The 21458-nt window shown below is 36.0% G+C and overlaps 1 protein-coding gene and 1 non-coding gene across 2 annotated transcripts; both read right to left on the bottom strand.

Annotated features, from left to right (window-relative positions):
* Positions 1 to 12207: 12207 nt before the first annotated feature.
* Positions 12208 to 13250, bottom strand: LOC121973051 (CRIB domain-containing protein RIC4-like). Its single transcript, XM_042524651.1, has 2 exons — positions 12850 to 13250; positions 12208 to 12767 (listed from the first exon to the last, which is right to left on the bottom strand). Exons 1-2 carry the CDS (start codon positions 12983 to 12985, stop codon positions 12376 to 12378), a joined length of 528 nt encoding a protein of 175 aa, XP_042380585.1. The 5' UTR covers positions 12986 to 13250; the 3' UTR covers positions 12208 to 12375.
* A 6730-nt stretch (positions 13251 to 19980) lies between these two features.
* Positions 19981 to 20054, bottom strand: TRNAT-AGU. Its single transcript has one exon. It is a non-coding gene; the product is annotated as a tRNA-Thr (tRNA).
* Positions 20055 to 21458: the final 1404 nt, after the last annotated feature.

The raw sequence follows: 21458 nt of genomic DNA on the forward strand, positions 1-21458 counted from the left end.
GAAAACTTCCATGAACCTCCGGCGAAGTGTAAAGCAATATGAATTTGGTCGATCACAACCTTCCTTTGGGTATCAAGACAGAGGAGGGGAAAAGGGGAGAGGAAGAAAATCAAAGAAAATCGAGAGAAAACTGAAATAGATGAGGGGAGAGGAGCAAGTTTACTGAAAGAGGTACGGTAACACTAATGAGAAGATAACATCTATACAGGAGAAGAAACTCCGATATAGCCAGTAGGATATCCTCTCTACACCCTCTAACTCCACCCGAGAACCTCCAGAGAGATAGTGTCAACCACAAATGAATGACCACCACCAAGGGGAAGAGTAGAACCTGAGGAGAGTTCTCCCAAAGTTGCTGGAGAAAGACCCTAGAAATCACTCACCTCACCATGTGGAAGATGACCGAAAATCCTAAAGAGAAGTTGGGGTTTCTCTCTCTAGGAAGTGGACACCCATGACTTGACTGAGAGCTCTTTCACGACTTACATACAAGTCATCTTATGGTCTTATGAGATATAAACATTGGTTTTCCCTAAACTAATAGATCATACATCTCTAATTAGCCATTTTAACTTTGATAATTCTACCTAAAATATCAATTAACATCATTCTCCTTAATTACAAGGAATTAAAAAGAATACATGATAATATGACTATGACATACATCATAATGCATACTTTCAAAAGAAAGATTATCATAAATAATAATGTATGCATAACATGACATATAACATTTTTTAAAATAATATGGATGTATAATATGACGTCATGTCATGTGATAGGGCACACAAAACATGGCAATTATAGCACAAAAAACCTACATTTTCACCTAAGTTTCATTCTTTAATCATTATGCTAAGAGAAGTATAAGTTGCCCCATCTCCATAGAAAATATCAAAATCTTGACTTGGCATTTCTTTGAATTTTATCATATTTGTGCCAATTTGATTAAGTTCAAAACTTCAAGTTCTTATTAGCATATTTCAAACTTCTTAAGAGTGAAAATCAACTTTTAATTTTAAAGATGTCATAGTACCTTGAAAATACCATAAATTGTCAATTTCACTATGGTTGAGTTAACTACCCTTTCAATTTGAGTTGACACACTCTAAACCTATTTAATGTGAAAGAGATCATCACACTCTTAGAAACTCAATACCTTTTCATGCTAGTCAACTCTAGGGATAACTTATAATCTTGATTTGACTCCTAGATCTAAGGTTAGTCTCATAGTTATATGAAACTTTATGATACAATGACACATTCTTCTTGACTTTAGATTTATATACCAAACCTTTCTTACCATTGAATGATTCTTGTTTTCCTAAACCTAGGTTTTATTTCTTAGACACTTTGACATTATTTATCATTTTCTCTAGGGTCTTCTTCAATTTTTCAAGTCTTGACCTCAAAAAATGATTTTCAATTCTTAAATCCTTAAACTTAGATTTTCCATGATTGCCTTAAGCATTTTTCTTTTTAGGCATATATCTAACTTGCCCAGAGTTCTTGCCTGAATCATTTTCTACTTTCCTATCCTTAGGTAAGGTTATTCTAACATGATATGACCTATAATTTTCCTTTGGATTGTCATGATTTCTACTTTCATAATAAATAGCACTAAAATAATAGCATTTATTTCTAGAATACTTGTTATCATTATATAAAGAAATTTCAATAACTAATAGTACCTTAGTTTTATTTTTAGAAATTCTCCCTTGATTTGAGCTTCTTCCCTTATTCTTCTTTGAGGACCTCATCCTTGGACATTGATTTTGATAATACCCTTTTTGATTGCACAAGAAACATAATATGTGATCCTTGCCCTTTCGTATCAAGGTTTCAACCTTTTTTTATTTCTCCTTAACCTTGGGTGTCATTTGAACATTTTTCTTCATCAATTTAGAACACTTGCTTTTATGATGTCCCTTCTTTTTACACTCAAAGCATATGATATAATTTTTATTTTTGTTAATTGAAATTGATATACCTTCATGATTTATGCTCCCTTGACTTGTAGAAGTGGAGCATGATTCTTCTCTATTGGTTCCAAATGTCGAGACTTCTTTTCATTCTGGTGTTAATGGCCTCTCCCCTCAATTCGTGAGGTGGATGCTTCTTCAATTTCATCTTTAGATATTGAGCACTTTTCAACCTCTGAATCCTCATGTCCTTGATCCAAAGAGTTTCCCTCTTTGAATTTGTCTTTACTTGGCATTGAGGAGGAATGCTCATGAAATTTGACCAATTTACTCCATAACTTATTTACACTCTTATAATCGCCTAATTTATACAAGATATCATTAGGAACTAAAATAACAAAAAATTTGGTTACCTTGTCGTTTGTTTTAGATTTTTGAAGTTGCTCCTCGGTCCACTTCTTCTTCTTCTTGAAGAGTTTTACTTTGCTATCCATTAGAGCTTCAAATCTCTCTATTAGAGCAAACCATTGTCCTATGTTTATCATGAAAAAACTCTCAACTCTAGCCTTCCATTGGTTGAATTCTCCCCGTACGAAGGGTGGAGGTACTTGGATGTTGTATCTGAATCCTTCTCAGAAATTCATTTTGAAGTTGAGCTCCTTTGATGATAAGTCCTTGACTTGTTAAAATTTAGGGCTCCTCTTATTTTTCCTTTTTCCAGTGATTAGTCCGGTGAACAGTGACCTCACTTTGATACAACTTGTTAGGATATGTATGACCTAGGGGTGAATAGCTCGCTTCACTTCTTTGATTTTGAATGATAGTGGAAACTTGAAGCAATGTGTTAATACATTAATTTACTTGGTATTCACTTCCTTGAGGTGACTAATCTAAGGATCTAACTCTCTCTCATATTATTCACTATAAAAATCTCCTTTTTGAAATTCTTCTAGAATGGAGAAGCATCATATAATCTTGAGCATAAGAAATACAACAAGAAAACAAGAAAGTAAATATGAAATAGAATTGAACACAACTTTACAACAATGAACCTTGCTTTGTGATGTGATCAAATCGTAAGTGCACGGTATGTCGTCAAGTAATAAAACATGTTGAACATATGAGCGTTGTGGATCAAGTACTTGTTGAAGTGAAAAAATAGTTTATCTAGAGAATCACGGGTGGTTGAAGTTACAAGAAAGGTAGATCAAGTAGACAGAGAGAAATCAGTAAGAGGCAGAGTGATCAAAGGGATAAGGCAGAGAGATCTCAGAAAGAAAGCGGTGAGATCTCAGTAAGAAGGCAGAGGCATCACAGAAAGAAGACAGAGTCATAAAAGTAGAAGGTAATAAGATTACAAAGAGAAGGCGGAGTGATCAAAATATAAGTCAGTGAGATCACTGAGAGAAGGCTACTGTAAGATCTCAGTAAAAAGGCAAAGATGATTACAGTAAGTTCAGTGGATGAAGGTAATTCTAGGATTTCAGTTTCACCACAATGATTATAAACACCTAATCTATATTTGGTTTCCTATCCTCAATGGGTATTTATGTAGATAGACTATCCGATGGTATCCAATGTAAACTTTCCTAACTACATCGACGTATCAATTTTTGAGTCGTCGTATACTTTCGGAGTTACAAAGGGGTTGCTTTCCTAAGGAGATCCTATCATGAGATCCCACAACCTCTGAATTACCCTCTCCTAATGTGTGGCAATGAATTGGAATTGATCCATTAAGATCTATGACAACCTATTGCTCTTCGTGGCATACCGTTCTACTTTTATAGGCAACTCTCCACGTCTGAGGTTATATGGGTCGGAAGATTGAGTTCTCCTTTTTGTTCATACCCAAATCCTCATTGGATACGAATCTCATGCTTTTGGCATTGAGATCGTGTGCACATAGTAGACTCATACCATAAACACACATTTCATCAAATAAGAAACACACAAATAAATAAATTAAACAAAAAAAATGTTGATATATCAAAAGGGTTATTCCATACATTCTAGAATCAAGAGAATTACTTCATTACAAGAGAATTACACACCAAAGACATAAAAAAAACATTCAACAGTCAAAAATAGAAATTAGAGATAAAGAAATGCTTAGGAAGAATATTCTAGGTGTCTTCGGATGAATTCCTCATTCCGGTGGTGGACGAATCATCATGATGACTCTTCGAATGGTGGCTCTAGGGTTTTCTATCTGGGGAAAACCCTCTCCTAAGGAGGGGATGAAGTCCCCTGGCTCAAGATGAGTCAAACAAGGGTTTACTTGACACTTTTATACTCCCCCTGAAGCTTTCCAGATATGTAGGTTTACATGGCTCCACCAAAATATATTTTTCGCTCCTTAGACCCAGTTTTCTCAGGTTAGACCTGAATGCAAGTTATATATCTTGAAAGTATCTACATTTTTATAGATGGTATGACCTATGGCTCAAACTGAGCGAAAGTTATGGCCGATTGAAGTTTGGTCCACAATGCAGTTCAGAGGATAACACCACCTATGTTCGCCAACACGGGCACCCACGTTTAGCTCGGGAAAATGCCATTTTTGACACTGGTTATGTTGGTGAACATGGATGGTCATGGTGACTTTGTCGGGGGGGGGGGGGGGGGGGGGTTAAAATTGCATTTTGATCTTTCAAAATCATTTTCTTCAAGGACGCTTCATGTGTTCAGCTCGATAATGAGGCTCAATGATGAGACATGACTAGCCCATGTTGAGCTTGTTGGTGAAATTGACGTCTAAGATTTCGATGTTTGACAATGTACTTAAGTCTAATCAATTTGACCAAAGGTTGATCCAAATAGGACTTGATGTTTAAAAAAGATTAAGTTTAGTCAAGACTATATGACTAGCAAGGGTAAGACATGTGAGAATTCTACTAAGTAACTAATCCTAGCTGAAGGTTAGGTAAGAGAAAGTCTTGGTGAGTGAAGTCATGCCCTAGTGAGTGAAGCTAGATAGTGGATGCCCTAATGAGTGGAGCTAGATAGTGAAAGTCCTGGTGAGTGGGGTCGGGCCCTAGTGAGTGAAGCTAGGTGGTGGAAGTCAAGGTGAGTGAAGCCGGGTCCTAGTGATGAAATTAGATAGTGGAAGTCCTAGTAAGTGAAGCCGAGCCTTAGTGAGTGAAGTTAGTGTTGGGGTTGCAAGGTTACAAACATAGTCCCATATTGAAAATACATAGGAAAGATCATGGATTTATAAGAGAAAAGATATCTCCATTGGCATAAGGCGTTTTGGGGAGAGCCCAAAAGTAAAGCCATGAGGGCCTAGGCCCAAAGTGGGCAATATCATATCATTGTGGAGATATCTAAATTTTTTTCGATCCTACAATTGGTATCAGAGCCCAGACTGCCAGAAGGTTTAACCACCGACTGTACACAAGAGCTATGGTCTGATTAAGCCATATGTATACAATATTGACCTCGAACAAAGAAAGTGGGGGCTCCTATGTTCAGATCAAGAGGACCAGACACCAGGCAGGAAGTCCCAGTTGTAACTAGGCAAGGAATTCCTAGTAGGTCGGGTGGACCGAGGGGCAGGAAGACCTGGTGGGTGAGGATCAGACGTGGGAAGCCTGTGGTCCTTTGTTTGGGGGGATTGTTGGGGTTGCAAGATTACAAACATAGCCCCACATTTAAAACACATAAGAAAGATTATGGGTTTATAAGAGAAAAGATATCTCCATTGGCATGAGGCCTTTTGGGGAGAGCCCAAAAGTAAAGTCATGAGGGCCTAGGCCCAAAGCGGACAATATCATGTCATTGTGGAGATATCTAAATTCTTTTTGATCCTACAATTAGGTGGTGGAAGTCCTGGTGAGTGAAGTCAGACAATGGAAGTCCTAGTGAGTGAAATTGGACAACCCTAGGTAATGAAAAGTCTTGGAGGAGTGAACTCCAAGCATGTGTGATCGACTAGTTTCTGGTCAACCATGCATGGTCTACCGAACTAGCGAATTATTAATAATGGTTTTTCTTTACTATCTATTGTGCTAACTTAGTATTACAGGTAAGTCTTAGTGAATCAGCTTAGTCAGATACTAAGCAAGATCAGAGAAAGTTCAAACAAGTCTGGAGGACTAAATGTTTGGCAGGTAAGTGGAGGTAAGCACTGGAGGAGAGTGTTTCAGTGAGGATGAGTCCCAATTAGGGACTTTAGGCGTAGATCTAATTTAGGTCAATTTTAGAAACTTAAATTGAGATCGTGACTTTATCCTGTTCTTGGGAAGACAAGGTCTAATTAATGCTTATTTTTATTATGCTAATTTCATTTTATAGGATATACTTTGTTTTCTTAGACTAACATATTTTATAGGACAAAAGGAGCAAATTCAGTCTCAGGTGTGTTAGAGTGTATACTAAAAGCCTAGTTTTTTGTAAATATTTATTTTGAAATAAAGAATCACATTGGTCAAATGTCTACATTTATATGCTAAGTGTAGTTGTTCAATTAATTTATATTGTAGATACATGGTGTGTGGTGTCACACACAAAAGATCATGTTAGCAATTCCTTATAAATTATAAATAGTAGCTCACAACTAAGATGGAAAGGAACAAACCATTGGAATAGTCGTAGTGTAATTTGGTATTAGTTTATCTTAATTATAAAATTACACTAGTACACTCTGAGTATATTGAGTATGATCATTTAAGGTAAGTTCTTTTTATACTGACTGCATAAAAGAATAAAACCTTTATTATTATGGAAGTGTGTGCTCTTAATTCTAATATAATAACAAGCACATATATCTAATATTTATTTCTTTGACTTATCAAAGGGTGTGATTTAGTTCGATAAATCAATAAGCTCGATAAGTTGGAAAATGATATTATTTTTAGTGTGTGTTGTTGATTATAGAAGGAAATTGTGTCATAGTAATATAGGTTGATGATGCCCTCAAGAGGAGCTCATAAGGATTGTCATGTAAACCCTGCAGGTGGACTTAGTCCGACATGACGATAAAGTTGAGTGTTACTACTCTTGAAGCTAGATATTAATTAAGTGAGTTGTCAATAACTCATTTAATTAGTGGGCATTCTATATCTTAAACACAGGGAGACTAACACACTCATGATAAAAAGGAGCTCAAAATATAATTTGGGATTGGTGCGGTAGTTCAATAATAATTCTTTAGTGGTATGAATTATTATTGATGAAATTAAGTTGGGTGTGCAGGGTGAACACGGGAAGCTTAATTTCATCAGGAGGCCAAAATCAATTTCTCCTCTCGGTCCCTATCTTAGCCTCTTATTTATAAAGTATTATACCCACCTATACCCACTTTCTTACCCACCTTAAGGTGGTCGGTCAAGCCTAGTTTGGAGCCCAAGCTAGGGCCGACCAAACCAAGGTGAGTTGGTTTGCTTAGGTGGTCGACCCTAGCTTGAACCCAAGCTAAGGTAGTGGTCGACCACAATAAAAAATAAAAGGATTTTATTTTTAAAATCTTTTCTTCTGTGGAAGCATATTTTAAAAGAGAGTTTAAAATTTAAATCTTTCCTTTTATAGTTTTCTACAAAGGATTAAGAGAAAGGTTTGATATCTTTCCTTATTTGTAGTTAAAAGGAAGATTTTAATTTTTGATAAAACTTTCCTTTTTAAACCATGCTCATGATTTAAAAGAGAGTTTTAAAAATTATAAATCTTTCCTTTTATAGCTTTCTACAAAAGATTAATACAAAAAATTAAGAGAAAGATTTGATATCTTTCCTTATTTGTAGATTGAAAGCAAGATTTTAATTTTGGAGAAAACTTTTCTTTTTGTAATCATCCACATGTTTTAATAGAGAAATTTTAATTTATAAAAGTTTCCTTTTATAACCAACCATGAAGGGATTTTTTAAAGAGAAATTTTATTTTAAAAATTTTCAGAAACAAATTAGAAAGTTTTAATTTTGTATTTAAAACTTTCCTTGTTTGGAGCTCAAGGTGGTGGTCGGCCATTGAAGTTTAAAAAGGAATTGTTGTTTAAATTTTCCTTTTGTTGGCAAGGAGAATAAGAAAGTTTTTATTAAAACTTTCCTTATATGCCAAGACCAAGGAATATAAAAGAGAGGGTAGATGTGCCTCACCTCATAACCTAACATCTATTATTCCCTCTCTTCTCTTCCTTGGTGTGACCGGCCCCTAGTCTTCCTTTTCTCTTCTTCTTTAGTGGACGGTGACACCCTCTCTTGGAGCTCTTGTGGTGGCCGGATTTTGCTTGGAGAAGAAGGAGAGAAAGGAGGCTTTGTTCTAGCATCCCTTGGAGTTTGAAGGTTGGTGGTCGAAACTTGCAAGGAGGAAGGTGGTGGTGGTTCTCGTCTTGGTAGATCGTCGCCCACACGATGTCCAAGATAAGAAGAGGAATACGATAGAAGATCAAGAGGTTATTACTTACAAAGAAAGGTATAACTAGTAATTCTATTTTGCATCATACTAGTTTTCTTTATATAGATTTTGAAATACCAAACATAAGAGGCATATGATTCTAGGTTTCGAATTTGTGATTCAAGTTTGTATTTTTTTTTTTTTGTTTTTTCGAACTTGTGATTCGATTGTTCCTTTTGGTTAAACTTAGGGTTACTATAAGGAAATTAAATATTAAATTCCGTTGAAAGGCTTTGTCTAGGAAGTGGTGGATGCTCACATACCCAAGAAGGTCTAGTGTCTCGCCATGTTTAACCTGGAAGTCAATCTCTGAAATTAATATTTAATTGAATTTGTAACATGGGTGGATTTGGATCAATAATGTTAAGCATCATTTGCGATCCAAGTCTAAACCTCTAAGAACAGATAAGTTAAATTTGGAATCAATAATGTTAAGTTCTGCTTGCGATTCCTAATTTAATTTCTAAAGAACACAATAGGTTGTTAGGAATGTTCGGGACTTGTACAAAATTTTTGTATAGGGAAACCGGTATGATATTCTGAGTATCAACCAACAAGGTGAATAGTACCCGATGTGCCTTCAACCACATGGAAGGTGCCTTGAGATGGGTGATGGAAGACACCTTGGATAGCCTTAATGCGACTTTGGTCGAATAAGGCAGAAGAATTCGTCGATGATAAGAGCCAATTTTTGGGGGATAAAATCTTTAGGTTAAAGGTGCCTTCAATGCTCAATAAAAGAGGGTTTTGGCCAGTGCATTCTACACAACTCTTCTACAAGCCTTTGCGCAGCCATTCGATGATTCGATCGCTCCAACTTCGTGTTGTTGCTCTGCTATGACTTTGCTACATTCGACTACTGCTGAGAAACCATCAAACACCATGCTCGATTCGTTAGATCTACAAGTGTTGGATAACGAAGTTTTTTTGTGTATTTAATTACTGCATAAAGGAAAGTGTAGCTTGTTACACTTATCTTATGCTTTTTATTATACTTGATTCCCTCTTCTGACAGTTCCGGAAGAGATCTTTAGTAGATTGCCCATCAATAGTATTGGTACCCCGTAGTAGTTTTGGTGTGATCAACCAAGTTAAGTTAGGTTATGTGTTTGTTTGATGCCTTGTGTATGAGTGTACAGCAACTTAGGAGCGCAGAAAGCGAAAGATGCAGCTAGCGAGAAGGACGTCACGGGAGAGAGTCGACGAACTCGGTACGTTCGAGGGATGAGGTGCTATGGAAAAATATGCTGACGGACGAAAAGGAAGCCCGCAACATTTTCTGAGGTATAAAAAACCAGAGTGAAAGTTTGCTCGAGGAGAAGACCGAAAAATGGATTCCGATGAGCCCTATTCCGGATGGCCCAAATCACCCAAATGAACGGAGCCAAAATGGAGGAGAACCGGACAGTCAACAAGATGTTGACTATCCGGGCGCCCTGATCCCTTGGGCACAACCCAGGGCACCTCCTCGACGCGCCCTATTTGGCGACTGGCATGGTCAGAGCATAATGATCCTACAGAGCCTTTTCTGCTATATTTTTCATCTTTCTTGGTCGTAGGAGCACGGCCATATTGTTGGACACGACCATAGCATGCTCCTTGCTCCAACTTCATATTCCAAAGGGATTATGCTCCATTTTGTTCTGAAAATACTTCCTATCAATGAAAATAAGTAAAGAGTAGTTCTCTGAACTAAAAGTAACAAAATGAAGCATATAAGATGAAAATATTAAATATATGGATATAAATTGAGACAAGATGTGCATTAAATTATGATAAAACCCTATATAAAATATGCTCATCATTTTGTTTGTTTTGGATTGCCTCTTGTTCGATTGGAAATACAACAACACTTCTTCCTCAACCCTCCAAGAACTGGCAACTTCAAAACATCACGAAACTCCCTTTTCTAGGATTCCTCTTAGACTGGAAAATGCCTCCCAATCGATTGGTCTTATCCTCAATTGATTGCCATGTACAATTTGACCGTTCAACCCTATAAAATGACTCTTTTTCGCTTGACCAATTGATTAGTAGTCATATCAATCGATTGGCAACTTATAATTTATTGCTCCAATCGATTCAAAAGCTTTTGTTCTCAGATCAAACACTGCCTAATTGATTGCCCTGATCGATTCTGACATCTTTTGTGCTTCACGAAAAAGCTCTCAATCAATTACATTAATCAATTGCTTAGGGTCAATCAATTACACTAATAGATTGCCCAATCGTAAACTCTAAATCTGAGTTTAGGGTTCCTTTACCCAACCCTAAATCCATCCATGACTCGTTGCTACTTTCCATTATCTAGTATCCAATCAATCTTGAACTACAGGACTTCTTCACTAAGTGTTCGGTCAACCTTTGACCCATTTGGACTTTTCATCTCATGCCAAGAGCTCGGTCCTCCATGAACCACTTGGACTTCCACTTGTGCTAAGTGTCTGTCTTCCATGACCCACTTAGACTTATCGTCTAATGCTAAGTGCCCGGTCCTCCGTAATCCACCTAGACTTTTCATCTCACCTACCCTTGTTAGGACTTTCATTGCCTAGTTTTCAACTAGGTCTTCCAATACTTAGCCCCGCTAGGATTTCCGTTATCTAACCTCCAGTTAGGACTTTCTATTGTCTAACCTTCAGTTAGAACTTTCCCAATCAAGTATCCGGTCCTCCCTTAACCTACTTGACTTTTCTCTCATCCATTGTCAAATATCGAAACTCAAGCTCGGACCAACCCGAGCTTGAGTCTAACTGGTCAACTTTGATCCGAGAACGATTGTACCAACACTTGTTTATATTTATTTAATACATACAAGATCAATTAAATGAACAAATTTGAAAACTCAACCAACAAATTTAAACACATATGTATCTAAGTCGTTAATATTTGTGAATAATATTCATGAATAATATTCGTGAATAATATTTACATGAATAAAAGTCGTGGACAATGTTTATGAACAAAAGTTGTGAATATTATTTAGGAATAAAATTCAATAATAAAACCCTTATCAACATGTTAAATATAGAAAGAAATTTTTAAAATGAACAAATAAATTTATATTATCAAGCTCAATAATTAATTAAATAAGTTAAAAATAAAAAAATCTCAATTAATTAAATAAACTTGAATTGAATACTCGATAATATATTCAAATTAGAACCAAGCTCAAGTCAATTTAAACCAAACTCAAATTTATAAAAAAAAACATAGCAAATCAAACTCCAACCATTTTAACAATTTAGATCATTTTAATCTCCATTCAAGTTAACTCAATTACCTTATCAAATAATAAAATTTCAACATCATAATTTTTTCTGCCATAATAGGCAGCTTCAATAGCTTCAATAGGTGGTCCGAGCTGTTTGTCACTTGACATTGACATTCTCAAATTGGCTCAACAATGAATGTCAAATTATCCGCCACACAGACGATATTTCCAATCACCACACAATTCCTCCTTCACTTTCTTCCCTATTTCGTACTTGCATGTCCTGCGTTTCCAGATTTCCCCCCTTCGTTAATCCATCTCTCCAGTTAATACGAGCATTGTTTATTTCAGTGCGTGCGGTGGTCGGAAGCACAGATCAATTACTCCTCGAGAAGACGAATCATGTCAGGGCATGGGCCAGTCCAGGTTTGGTAGGCGACACTGTCGCTTTGCATCACGAGCAAAGATAACGATGGCATGGCGTTAAATTTCATCAGTCCTCTGTCAGATAACTGGCGATAAATAAAAATAGCAACAGAGTAAACGATATCTCGGGCGATCTAGCTAGCTAGTAGCTAGTTCTTCTTCTGTTTCCAAATTTGATTCACCACAAAAGACAGAGGCCTGTGTTCCGCATCCCAACAAGAATAGCTAGCATGTGAACTAAAATCAATCAAGGTCTCAGAGAAATTAACTAGCTAGAAAATTGTTATCGGTTTCTCATACTGATACAAAGCTATACATGCTCAGATGCCCCCTCTCAATCACCCACAACTACAAGCAGCGGCTTGGAAGAAACACAAAGCCCCAAAACAAAAGGAACAAGGCGACAAACAAATTAACTGCGCCTCAGTGAAGCCATGAGCCATGGGGACCATGTGGTGGTGGTGGTGGTGGTGGAGGAGCACCTGCTTGTGCCGCCATGGCCAGCTCAAACTGCTTCATCGAGAAGGAAGGAAGAGGAAGGAACTCCGGGGGCGCCATGTCCCAGCTACTCTTCTTGTTGCCCATGGTGTGGCTGAGCCCATCCAGGCCTATGTGAGCGACGTGCTGCACATCAGTCGGGAACCCAATCTCCATCTCCATCTCCATCTCCATCTCCTCCTCCTCCTCCTCCTCCTCCTCGAACACGAAGTAGTGGGATAAGCTCTTGATGCTCTTGGCCAGCTTCTGGAACCCCGATGCGATGCTGGGCGGCCGCGGAAACGGAAGGACGCTGAAGGAGTTTCTCGGCTTCCCACCTTCAGTAGAGCCACAATGAACAATTAGAGGTCACGAACAATATAATAACAAAGACAACAAGAATCTCTAGACGACTAGTACTCGGTGTCGACGCTGGAGCTGCTGTCTCAGCTCGCCCTCTCTTCGACTGATTCTCACATACTGCAACGCTGGATTGAGAGACGCAGCCAACGGAGAAGGGAAGGATGACGAACCGATCCATTCGTCTTTCTCTCATTGCACCATAAATTGTGTATGGCAAGTAACAGATGTACAAAATATAGTGTGAGGTAGGGAGGGGGAGAAAAATAAAGAAAGAAGAGGTTTGGTGGCTATGGCATAAAAAAGATGAGTTCCCCAGTGGATTTGTTATATTGGAACTAGAGGTGGTGTTGATTTGTTGTATTGGTGCTAGAGGTAGTGTTGGCTAGCTTTATCAGCAGGAATGAATGATTTCAGATGTAAGAGTTACCTAAGTTTGGTGCGTGAGGAAGAGAGGGTAAAGGGGTTTTATGGAGTGGGTTGGGTTGGTTGGTCTAATACGTACAACCAGAGATGATGTTGGCCACCGTCTCTTTTGTGGGTTGGGAAACTCCTTGGTGTACAACCGAGAAGTTATTATTTGCTTTCCAATGGTATAAAATTAGGGCGAGCTAAAAGTTCAATTAGGGATGGCAATGGGGCGGGGCGGGGCGGGGCGGGGGTGGATTTGCCATTCCCATCCCCGCCCCGTTTTCATTTTTTCGGGTTCGGGGATTGGGCGAGCTAAAAGTTCAATTAGGGATGGCAATGGGGCGGGGCGGGGCGGGGGCGGATTTGCCATTCCCATCCCCGCCCCGTTTTCATTTTTTCGGGTTCGGGGAATCCCCGAACCCGAATCCACGGGTTCGGGGATTCCCCATCCCCGCCCCATCTCCATGATCTATCGACAGCAACAATGTCAACCTGGAGATAATTTTTTGTATGTTTCAAAGAAAAGGTAAGGCTCAAATAGTGCATTCCAGCTAGTCTTATTCAGCTCGATTTCCTGCAAGGATGGCAAACAGGGAAATACAGAAGACATGGTTCCGAATAATAGCTCAGGTAAATCATGAAGTACATACAGATTGAAGCCAATAGATTAATATTAACACTATTATTAATATTTTTTAAAAAAATTATATTATTATTTATTAATAATAATAATATTCGGGGCGGGTTCGGGGATGGGGATAGTATTTCCATACCCGCCCCAAACCTGCCACATCCCCGAAAAATCGGAGATTCCCATCTCCATTTCAGGTTTTCCCCGCGGGGAAAATTGACATCCCTAAGTTCAATTAAATCGAATTAAATCAACCGAATTTAATTCAATTCGATTTTTTTTTTTATTTTTTTTGGATTTCGATTTATTTGATTAATTGATTAATTGATTCAATTTTGATTTACATTAAAAAAAATTCATGATTACATGATTATAAAAAAAAATCTTAATTCAATAATTAATTGATATTTTATAATTTGCTTTATTTGATTTTTATTTAAAAAAATTAATTCATTGATAAAATTCAATTTTAATGGAATACTCATTACTTTAACATGAACTGAAAAAATAGTTTTAACTTCTTATAAAGCTTAGTTATGAAAAACCTTTTTAATATTTTTCATTTCAGGGAAATCAATTTCAAATGTGAGGCCTATATCAAAAATTTTCTTGGAGTTTGAAGTAAAAAATTTAATGCTTTCATTGAACTCAAAACCTCCCGCTTACTAAACAAGTGCTCTAACTAACTGAGCTATAAAAGCAGAATGAACTAATTATTTCAAATTTTATAAATTAGTAAAACTAAACAATTCAACAGAAGCAAAATCCAATAAATTGTGACATGAATAAAAAAAAAGTATTTGATTACATTATTAAAAAAACAGTTAATTTGATAATTAATTGATATTTTATCAATTTAATTTATTAAATTTTTATTTATTTTTTAAAAAGATAATTTATTTAATTTTGATTAATTTGATTCAATTCGATTGATAAAATTGGATTTTAATAGAATACTCAGCCCTTTGACATGGAGCGAAAACATAATTTTCACTTCTAGAAAGTTATTGTTAAAGTAGTTCGGAAAAAACTTTTTAATATTTTTCACTTTCAGATTTTATAAGAACCAAGAAATTTGTCATTCAGGGAAATCAATTCGGATTCTCATATCTTCAATCTGATTCAACTAAGACATAATAAGATGACCTATGTTCTGATGATCAAAAAAATTTACTGGAGTTGAACCATCATCTTTGCATTTTCAGATTTATTTAATAATTTATGGAATGAAATTGATATCTTCTGATGCTAACTATGAATATGCCACCGAATGTATATGAATTTTATATCGATATCACCTTAATTCTAAATATTCATGATCTCAATTACAAATCTCTCCAGAGATTTTGAAAGATATTTCATCAGAAATATTCAAAAGTTGAATGCATTAATTATTTTGAGTATTATAAATTAGTGAAATGAATAAAAAATGCATATGAATTTTTCGTATATTTCTCCCTTAAAACTATTTTTCTATCGGACAACTTTTGGAATCCCGCGATTATGATAATCGGCCATGGAAATGGAAGGATGCTCAAGGAGTTTCAAAGACAACAAGAATTGCTATACCGCTAGTACTCGATGCCGACGCAAATAAATCAATGATTGAATTTAAAATTTCTATTCGATTATTTGTGTATTTCAATTTTTTTTCTTTTAAAAAGTCAATTTATTTGGCTAACTCGATTTGATTTTAGTTTTAAAAATTCTTATTAAATTAAACTGAATAAATCAAAATAAAAATTTGAACCGATAAATTTTTTATGTTAAAAAAATTTAATTTCGGCTAAATCTTCTATAATAATGTTATTGTAAAAAATAATTTGATTAATTTAATTTTCGATCAAATTAATTAATATTTTATCAATTCGGTAAAATTTAATCCGTTAGATTAACATTAAAAATTTTAATTTATTCAATTCAATTAATTCGGTTCATTCCATTTTAATCAAACACTTAATCCCAATTAAATTAATGATGTTGATATTTCTCTTAAATAACACATCAATATCATAAACGTCGTAAATTTTTTCCCTGAAATCAATCTAAGATATGAAAATTATCGGTGGAGGGTGAAAAAGGAACACCACAAAGCTACCTTAAAAACAAATACCAACTGTTGACAAATTTCTTTAACAGAAATTTTCTCAGAAGTTAAATCTAATAGCTATGTATTTTTTTTCACTCAGTGTTACAAACTATCTCGATTCAATTTCATTATTATTGATAAGGAGCAACAGAGTAAGTTTTATTGCTTACTATTATTTCCTGTCCCTTGATCATTTGATTAAAATTAAATAAATGATTTACTCTTTTCTAGAACGTGTGGGGGTGTTAACTTAGAGAAGTTATTAAGGTGATAACTTCATTTTTGCCACTAAGAATAAAAGAGTTAACTCACCCCCGACTATGATGCATTAGTAGGATGACCATGCATTCTATTAAATATTTACGGTTTAATTTTCAACTATGGTGTACTATAGAATATGTTTATCTAGTGAGAGTATAAACTTGGGATGTTGAGCTGTTGGACCACCTGCTGCAAGTACTTTCAAATTTATTACCCTAATGGACTATGAGAAATTTTTATAAAGTCGAACCGGTCATCTCTCACACTTTTAGATTTACTTGATGGTCGATGAGAAACTTACGTGGAATCAGACTAATTATCTTTAAGATTTATTGGTCAAAAGGCGGGATACTTTGTGCTAGAACATCAAAGTCAAGTCATTACTAATTTGATATGGAAAAATGGAGCAATTGCTCAATTATTTTTTTAGTTGGCAAGCCAACTAATCCTAAGGTAATCTGTACGATCCCATAAAATTTTTTCATCAGACATAATGAAAATTTATCCATTAATTATTCGCTGTATGGACATGATCACGTGGTACTCTTACCCATGGGGAAAAAATCAGTGCTTTCATTAAGAGTTGAAGTCATCGAGAATAACAAATTCAAGTCACCCTGACTATAGTGCAAGAGTGGGATGCTCATGGAGTCTCTTAAATATTCATGATTTAATTCTTAATTGTGGTACATTATAGGGTATTTTTCTCTAGTATGATTACAAACGAGTTGCTGGACCACTCACTACAAGAACTTTCATATTTACCCCTGATGGACTATGAGAAATTTTCATGGAGTCGAATTGATCATCCCTCACACTTTTAGATTTATCTGATGGTCGATGAAAAATGTCTGTGGAGCCAAATCAATCATTCTTAAGATTAGTTGGTACGGAAGGTTGGATATGTTTGAATAACAAAGTCAAGTCATCTATTTTGATATAGGAAAATGGAGCAATTGTTAGTATTTTTTAATTGGCAATTCAACTAATCATAACATCATTGATTCGGTCTATAAAAATTTTCCATATAAAATTTTCACCAACCAATACTCTCATTGAGCTTACTAAACGGGTGCTCTAATCAACTAGATGAAAATTGTTTTGAATTTATTATTTCCAATGTAATAAATTGGTAAGTCAACACAATCCTACCTATGAATAAAGTAACACAATGCTGCTTATTAATTTTAGAAGTCACTTGGTATGCATTCAACAATGGAAATGATAATAAATTTTGATTGAGAGGTTAATTATTAATGCAATTGGTACTAATAGTCAAATCTGAGTTTTGATAAATGACAAATAAGTTAAAATTAGACGTGTTAAGAACTAACATTGTTACTAAGTGTGTAGGATTGAATAACTCCAGTTAGGATATTTGATTCCTGATTAGTTGAAAATTGGATGTGTGATTCCAGCATCTAATCAGGATATTCAATTCCTGATTGGTTGAAGTCCAGATGTGTGATTCCGGCAAGTCAGGATGTTTGATTTCCCAACAGGTTGAAGTCCAGATGTGAGATTCTGATAAGGGTTGGAATGTGAGATTCCCGATTAGAGAAAACCAGATGTGTAGTGCCAGTAGGTCGAGATGTGTGATTCTCGATTGGAGAAGACTGGATGTACAATTATGCCCCAATGCGATGCTGGGCGGTCGCGGAAACGGAAGGACGCTGAAGGAGTTTCTCGGCTTCCCACCTTCAGTAGAGCCACAATGAACAATTAGAGGTCACGAACAATATAATAACAAAGACAACAAGAATCTCTATACAACTAGTACTCGGTGTCAGCGCTGGAGCTACTGTATCAGCTCGCTCTCTCTTCGACTGGTTCTCACAGACTGCAACGCTGGATTGAGAGACGCAACCAACGGAGAAGGGAAGGATGACGAACCGATCCATTCGTCTTTCTCTCATTGCACCATAAATTATGTATGGCAAGTAACAGATGTACAAATATAGTGTGAGGCAGGTAGGGGGAGAAAACTAAAGAAAGAAGAGGTTTGGTGTCTATGGCATAAAAAAGATGAGTTTCCTAGTGGATTTGTGATATTGGAACTAGAGGTGGTGTTGATTTGTTGTATTGGTGCTACAGGTAGTGTTGGCTAGCTTTATCAGCAGGAATGAATGATTTCAGATGTAAGAGTTACCCAAGTTTGGTGCGTGAGGAAGAGAGGGTCAAAGGGGTTTTATGGAGTGGGTTGGGTTGGTTGGTCTAATACGTACAACCAGAGATGATGTTGGCCACCATCTTCTTTTGTGGGTTGGGAAACTCCTTGGTGTACATGTGACCGAGAAGTTATTATTTGCTTTCCAATTGTATGAAATTAAGTTATTATTTGCTTTCCAATCCTATGAAATTAGGACGAGTAAAAAGTTCAATTAAATCGAATAAAATCAACCGAATTGATGGATTTTAAAAATTCAATTTGATTATTTTTGTTTTTTTTTTCAGATTTAGATTTATTTGATTAATTCGTTCGATTTTGATTTACATTAAAAAAATTCATGATTACATGATATTAAAAAAATTCAGTTAATTCGATTGATCCTATCTAAAAATCGATGAGATGAATACTGGAAATATGGTGCTCCTGTTGATCTCCTGTGAACTTCGCTCCCGCTTGCAATACAAGCAACGTCATTGTCGAACCAGGGAAGGGGTACCCTACGATGACCCTTCGACACTCAAATAAGTCTCCGACGAAGTATGAAAAAGCAAGAAGCAAGAACTGTAGCGTAACAGTAGAAATCGCATGTAAAGCATACCTCCTCTGATACTTGGATCTCTTTTATATAGAGCCTCGGAAGCGTGTGTGTACGCTTCCCATGACGAGCACACGTCTCAAAACTTTCCCTGAAAAGATGTGTCAGTAAAGTGTACCTGACACAGTACCTTAACGGACCGAGCATATATCTGAAATAACAGCGGAAGCTTCCGCTTTACAATCTTTTGTTCGATCATACCACTTGTTAGCGACACTAGCTCCCAAAAGGTTGTTGAAAGATATCTTACTGTGTCTGTTGCTTGGCCGAGCGGAATGGCCGCTCGGCCGGAATTCTGCTATCCATGCGTTGTCTGTTGTCACCCTGAGCAGGATAGCTGCTCGGCTGAAAGTCCACTGTCCACGTGTCACCCATTGCCGGGCCGAGCGGGATAGCCGCTCGGCTGGAAGTCCACTGTCCACATGCTCGATTGCTGGATCGAGCGGGATAGTCGCTCGGTGGGTAGCTCACTGTCTACGTGCTCAGCTGATGTCGAGTCTGCTACTAGACCGAGCGGAGGAGCCGCTCGGCTCGACATCTGTGCATCCCTTGAGCGTCGATTTGATTACTCCTGTGCCGAGGACGGTGGGTCAGTGATTAATTCTCGATCGGCCAACACCGTCCTCCTATTGATCGTCTTGATTTTGACCTCCCGTGGCAACAGGGTGGGACCTCTCATCATCACCGCATCATCGATAATTAATTGCTATTTTATCAATTTAGTTTATTTAATTTTTATTAAAAAATTTAATCTGATTCCGTTAATTTTTAAAAAATAATTTATTTAATTTTAATTAATTTGATTCAATTCGGTTGATAAAATTCAATTTTAATGAAATAGTCAGTACTTTAACATGAGTGAAAAAATAGTTTTAACTTCTTAGGAAGTTATTATTTTATGAAAAAACTTTTCAATATTTTTTGTGTAAGAGAATTCGGGAAATCAATTTACCTTTGTAGTTTGGTCATAGAGACCTATATCAAAAATTTTATTGCAGTTTGAAGGCTCACGAATCTCGTCCTAAAAAATTTAATGCTTTCATTGAGAGTTGAACTCAAGACCTCCCGCTTACTAAACGGGTGCTCTAACCAACTGAGCTATGAAAGCTGAATGATCTAATTATTTAAGGTTTCATAAATTAGTAAAAGTAAACGATTCAACAGAATCAAAATACAATAAATTGTGAAATGAATAAAAAAATTTTATTCGATTACATTATTAAAAAAATCAGTTAATTTGATAATTAATTGATATTTTATCATTTTAATATTTTTATTGAGTTTTGAACTCAAAACCTTTGGCTTACTAATTAAATGGGTGCATGCATTGATTATTTCGAGTATTATAAATTAGTAAATTTAAACAATTCAGGATGCAAGATGCAATAAATTGTGAAATGAACAAAAAAAAATGCATATGAATTTTAAGTATATTCCTCCCCTAAAACCATTTTTCTATCGGACTTCTTCTGGAACCCTGATGGTCAGCCACATAAATGGAAGAACGTTGAAGGAGTTCCAAAGATAACAAGAATTGCTATACCACTAGTACTCGGTGTCGGCGCCGGAGCTGCTCCCTTGGCTCGTGCTCTCTTCGGCTGGTTCTCACTGAATGCAATGTTGGATTGAGAGAAACAACAGATGGATGACGAATCGATCCATTCAATTTCTCTTATTGCACCATGAATTGTGTGTGACAAGTAACAGACGCGTAAATATAGTGCGAGGCAGAGAGGGTGAGGATGCTAGAGAAAGAAGACAGTTAGTGGTTATGGCATGAAGAAGATGCATGAGTCCCCTAGTGGATTTGTTATATTGGAGCTAGAGTTGGAGTTGGCTAGTTTTGTCAACAAGACTGAATGATTTCGTATGAAAGAGTAATTACCCAAGTTTGGTGCGTGAGAAAGAGAGGGTCAATGGGTTTTATGGAGTGAGTTGACCTTGGTCCAATACGTACCGCTAGAGATAGTGTGCCACCATCCTCCCTTGTGGGTTGGGAAATTCCTACATGGGACCAAGAAGTTACTGTTTAATTTAAATGAGCTAGATTGAATCAAATAAATCGATGATTGAATTTAAAAATTCTATTCGATTATTTGTGTATTTCATTTTTTTTCCTTTAAAAAAGTCAATTTATTGATTTTAGTTTTAAAAATTCTTATTAAATTAAACTGAATAAATCGAAATAAAAATTTGAACCGATAAATTTTTAATGTTAAAAAAATTTAATTTCGGTTAAATCTTCTATAATTTTGTTATTATAAAAAAATTAATTAATTTAATTTTTGATAAATTAATATTTTATGTAAAATTTAATCCGTTAGATTAACATTAAAAAAATAATGTATTTAATTCAATTAATTCGGTTCATTCCATTTTAACCAAACACTTAATCTCAATTAAATTAATGATGTACATATTTCTCTTAAATAATGCATCAATATCATAAAAGTCAAAGGTAAATTTTTTTTCCTGAAATCAATCTAAGATATGAAAATCACATGTCCACTTC

The sequence above is a fragment of the Zingiber officinale genome, chromosome 4A (assembly GCF_018446385.1).
Source record: "Zingiber officinale cultivar Zhangliang chromosome 4A, Zo_v1.1, whole genome shotgun sequence".
NCBI classification, from domain to species: domain Eukaryota; kingdom Viridiplantae; phylum Streptophyta; class Magnoliopsida; order Zingiberales; family Zingiberaceae; genus Zingiber; species Zingiber officinale.

Excerpts from the sequence above, each read along its gene's own strand:
- LOC121973051 (XM_042524651.1), bottom strand. The coding sequence starts at position 12,985 with ATGAGAGAAAGACGAATGGATCGGTTCGTCATCCTTCCCTTCTCCGTT. Across the intron at positions 12,768-12,849 it reads AGCTCCAGCGTCGACACCGA|GTGGGAAGCCGAGAAACTCC; the intron begins GTACTAGTCGTC and ends GCTCTACTGAAG.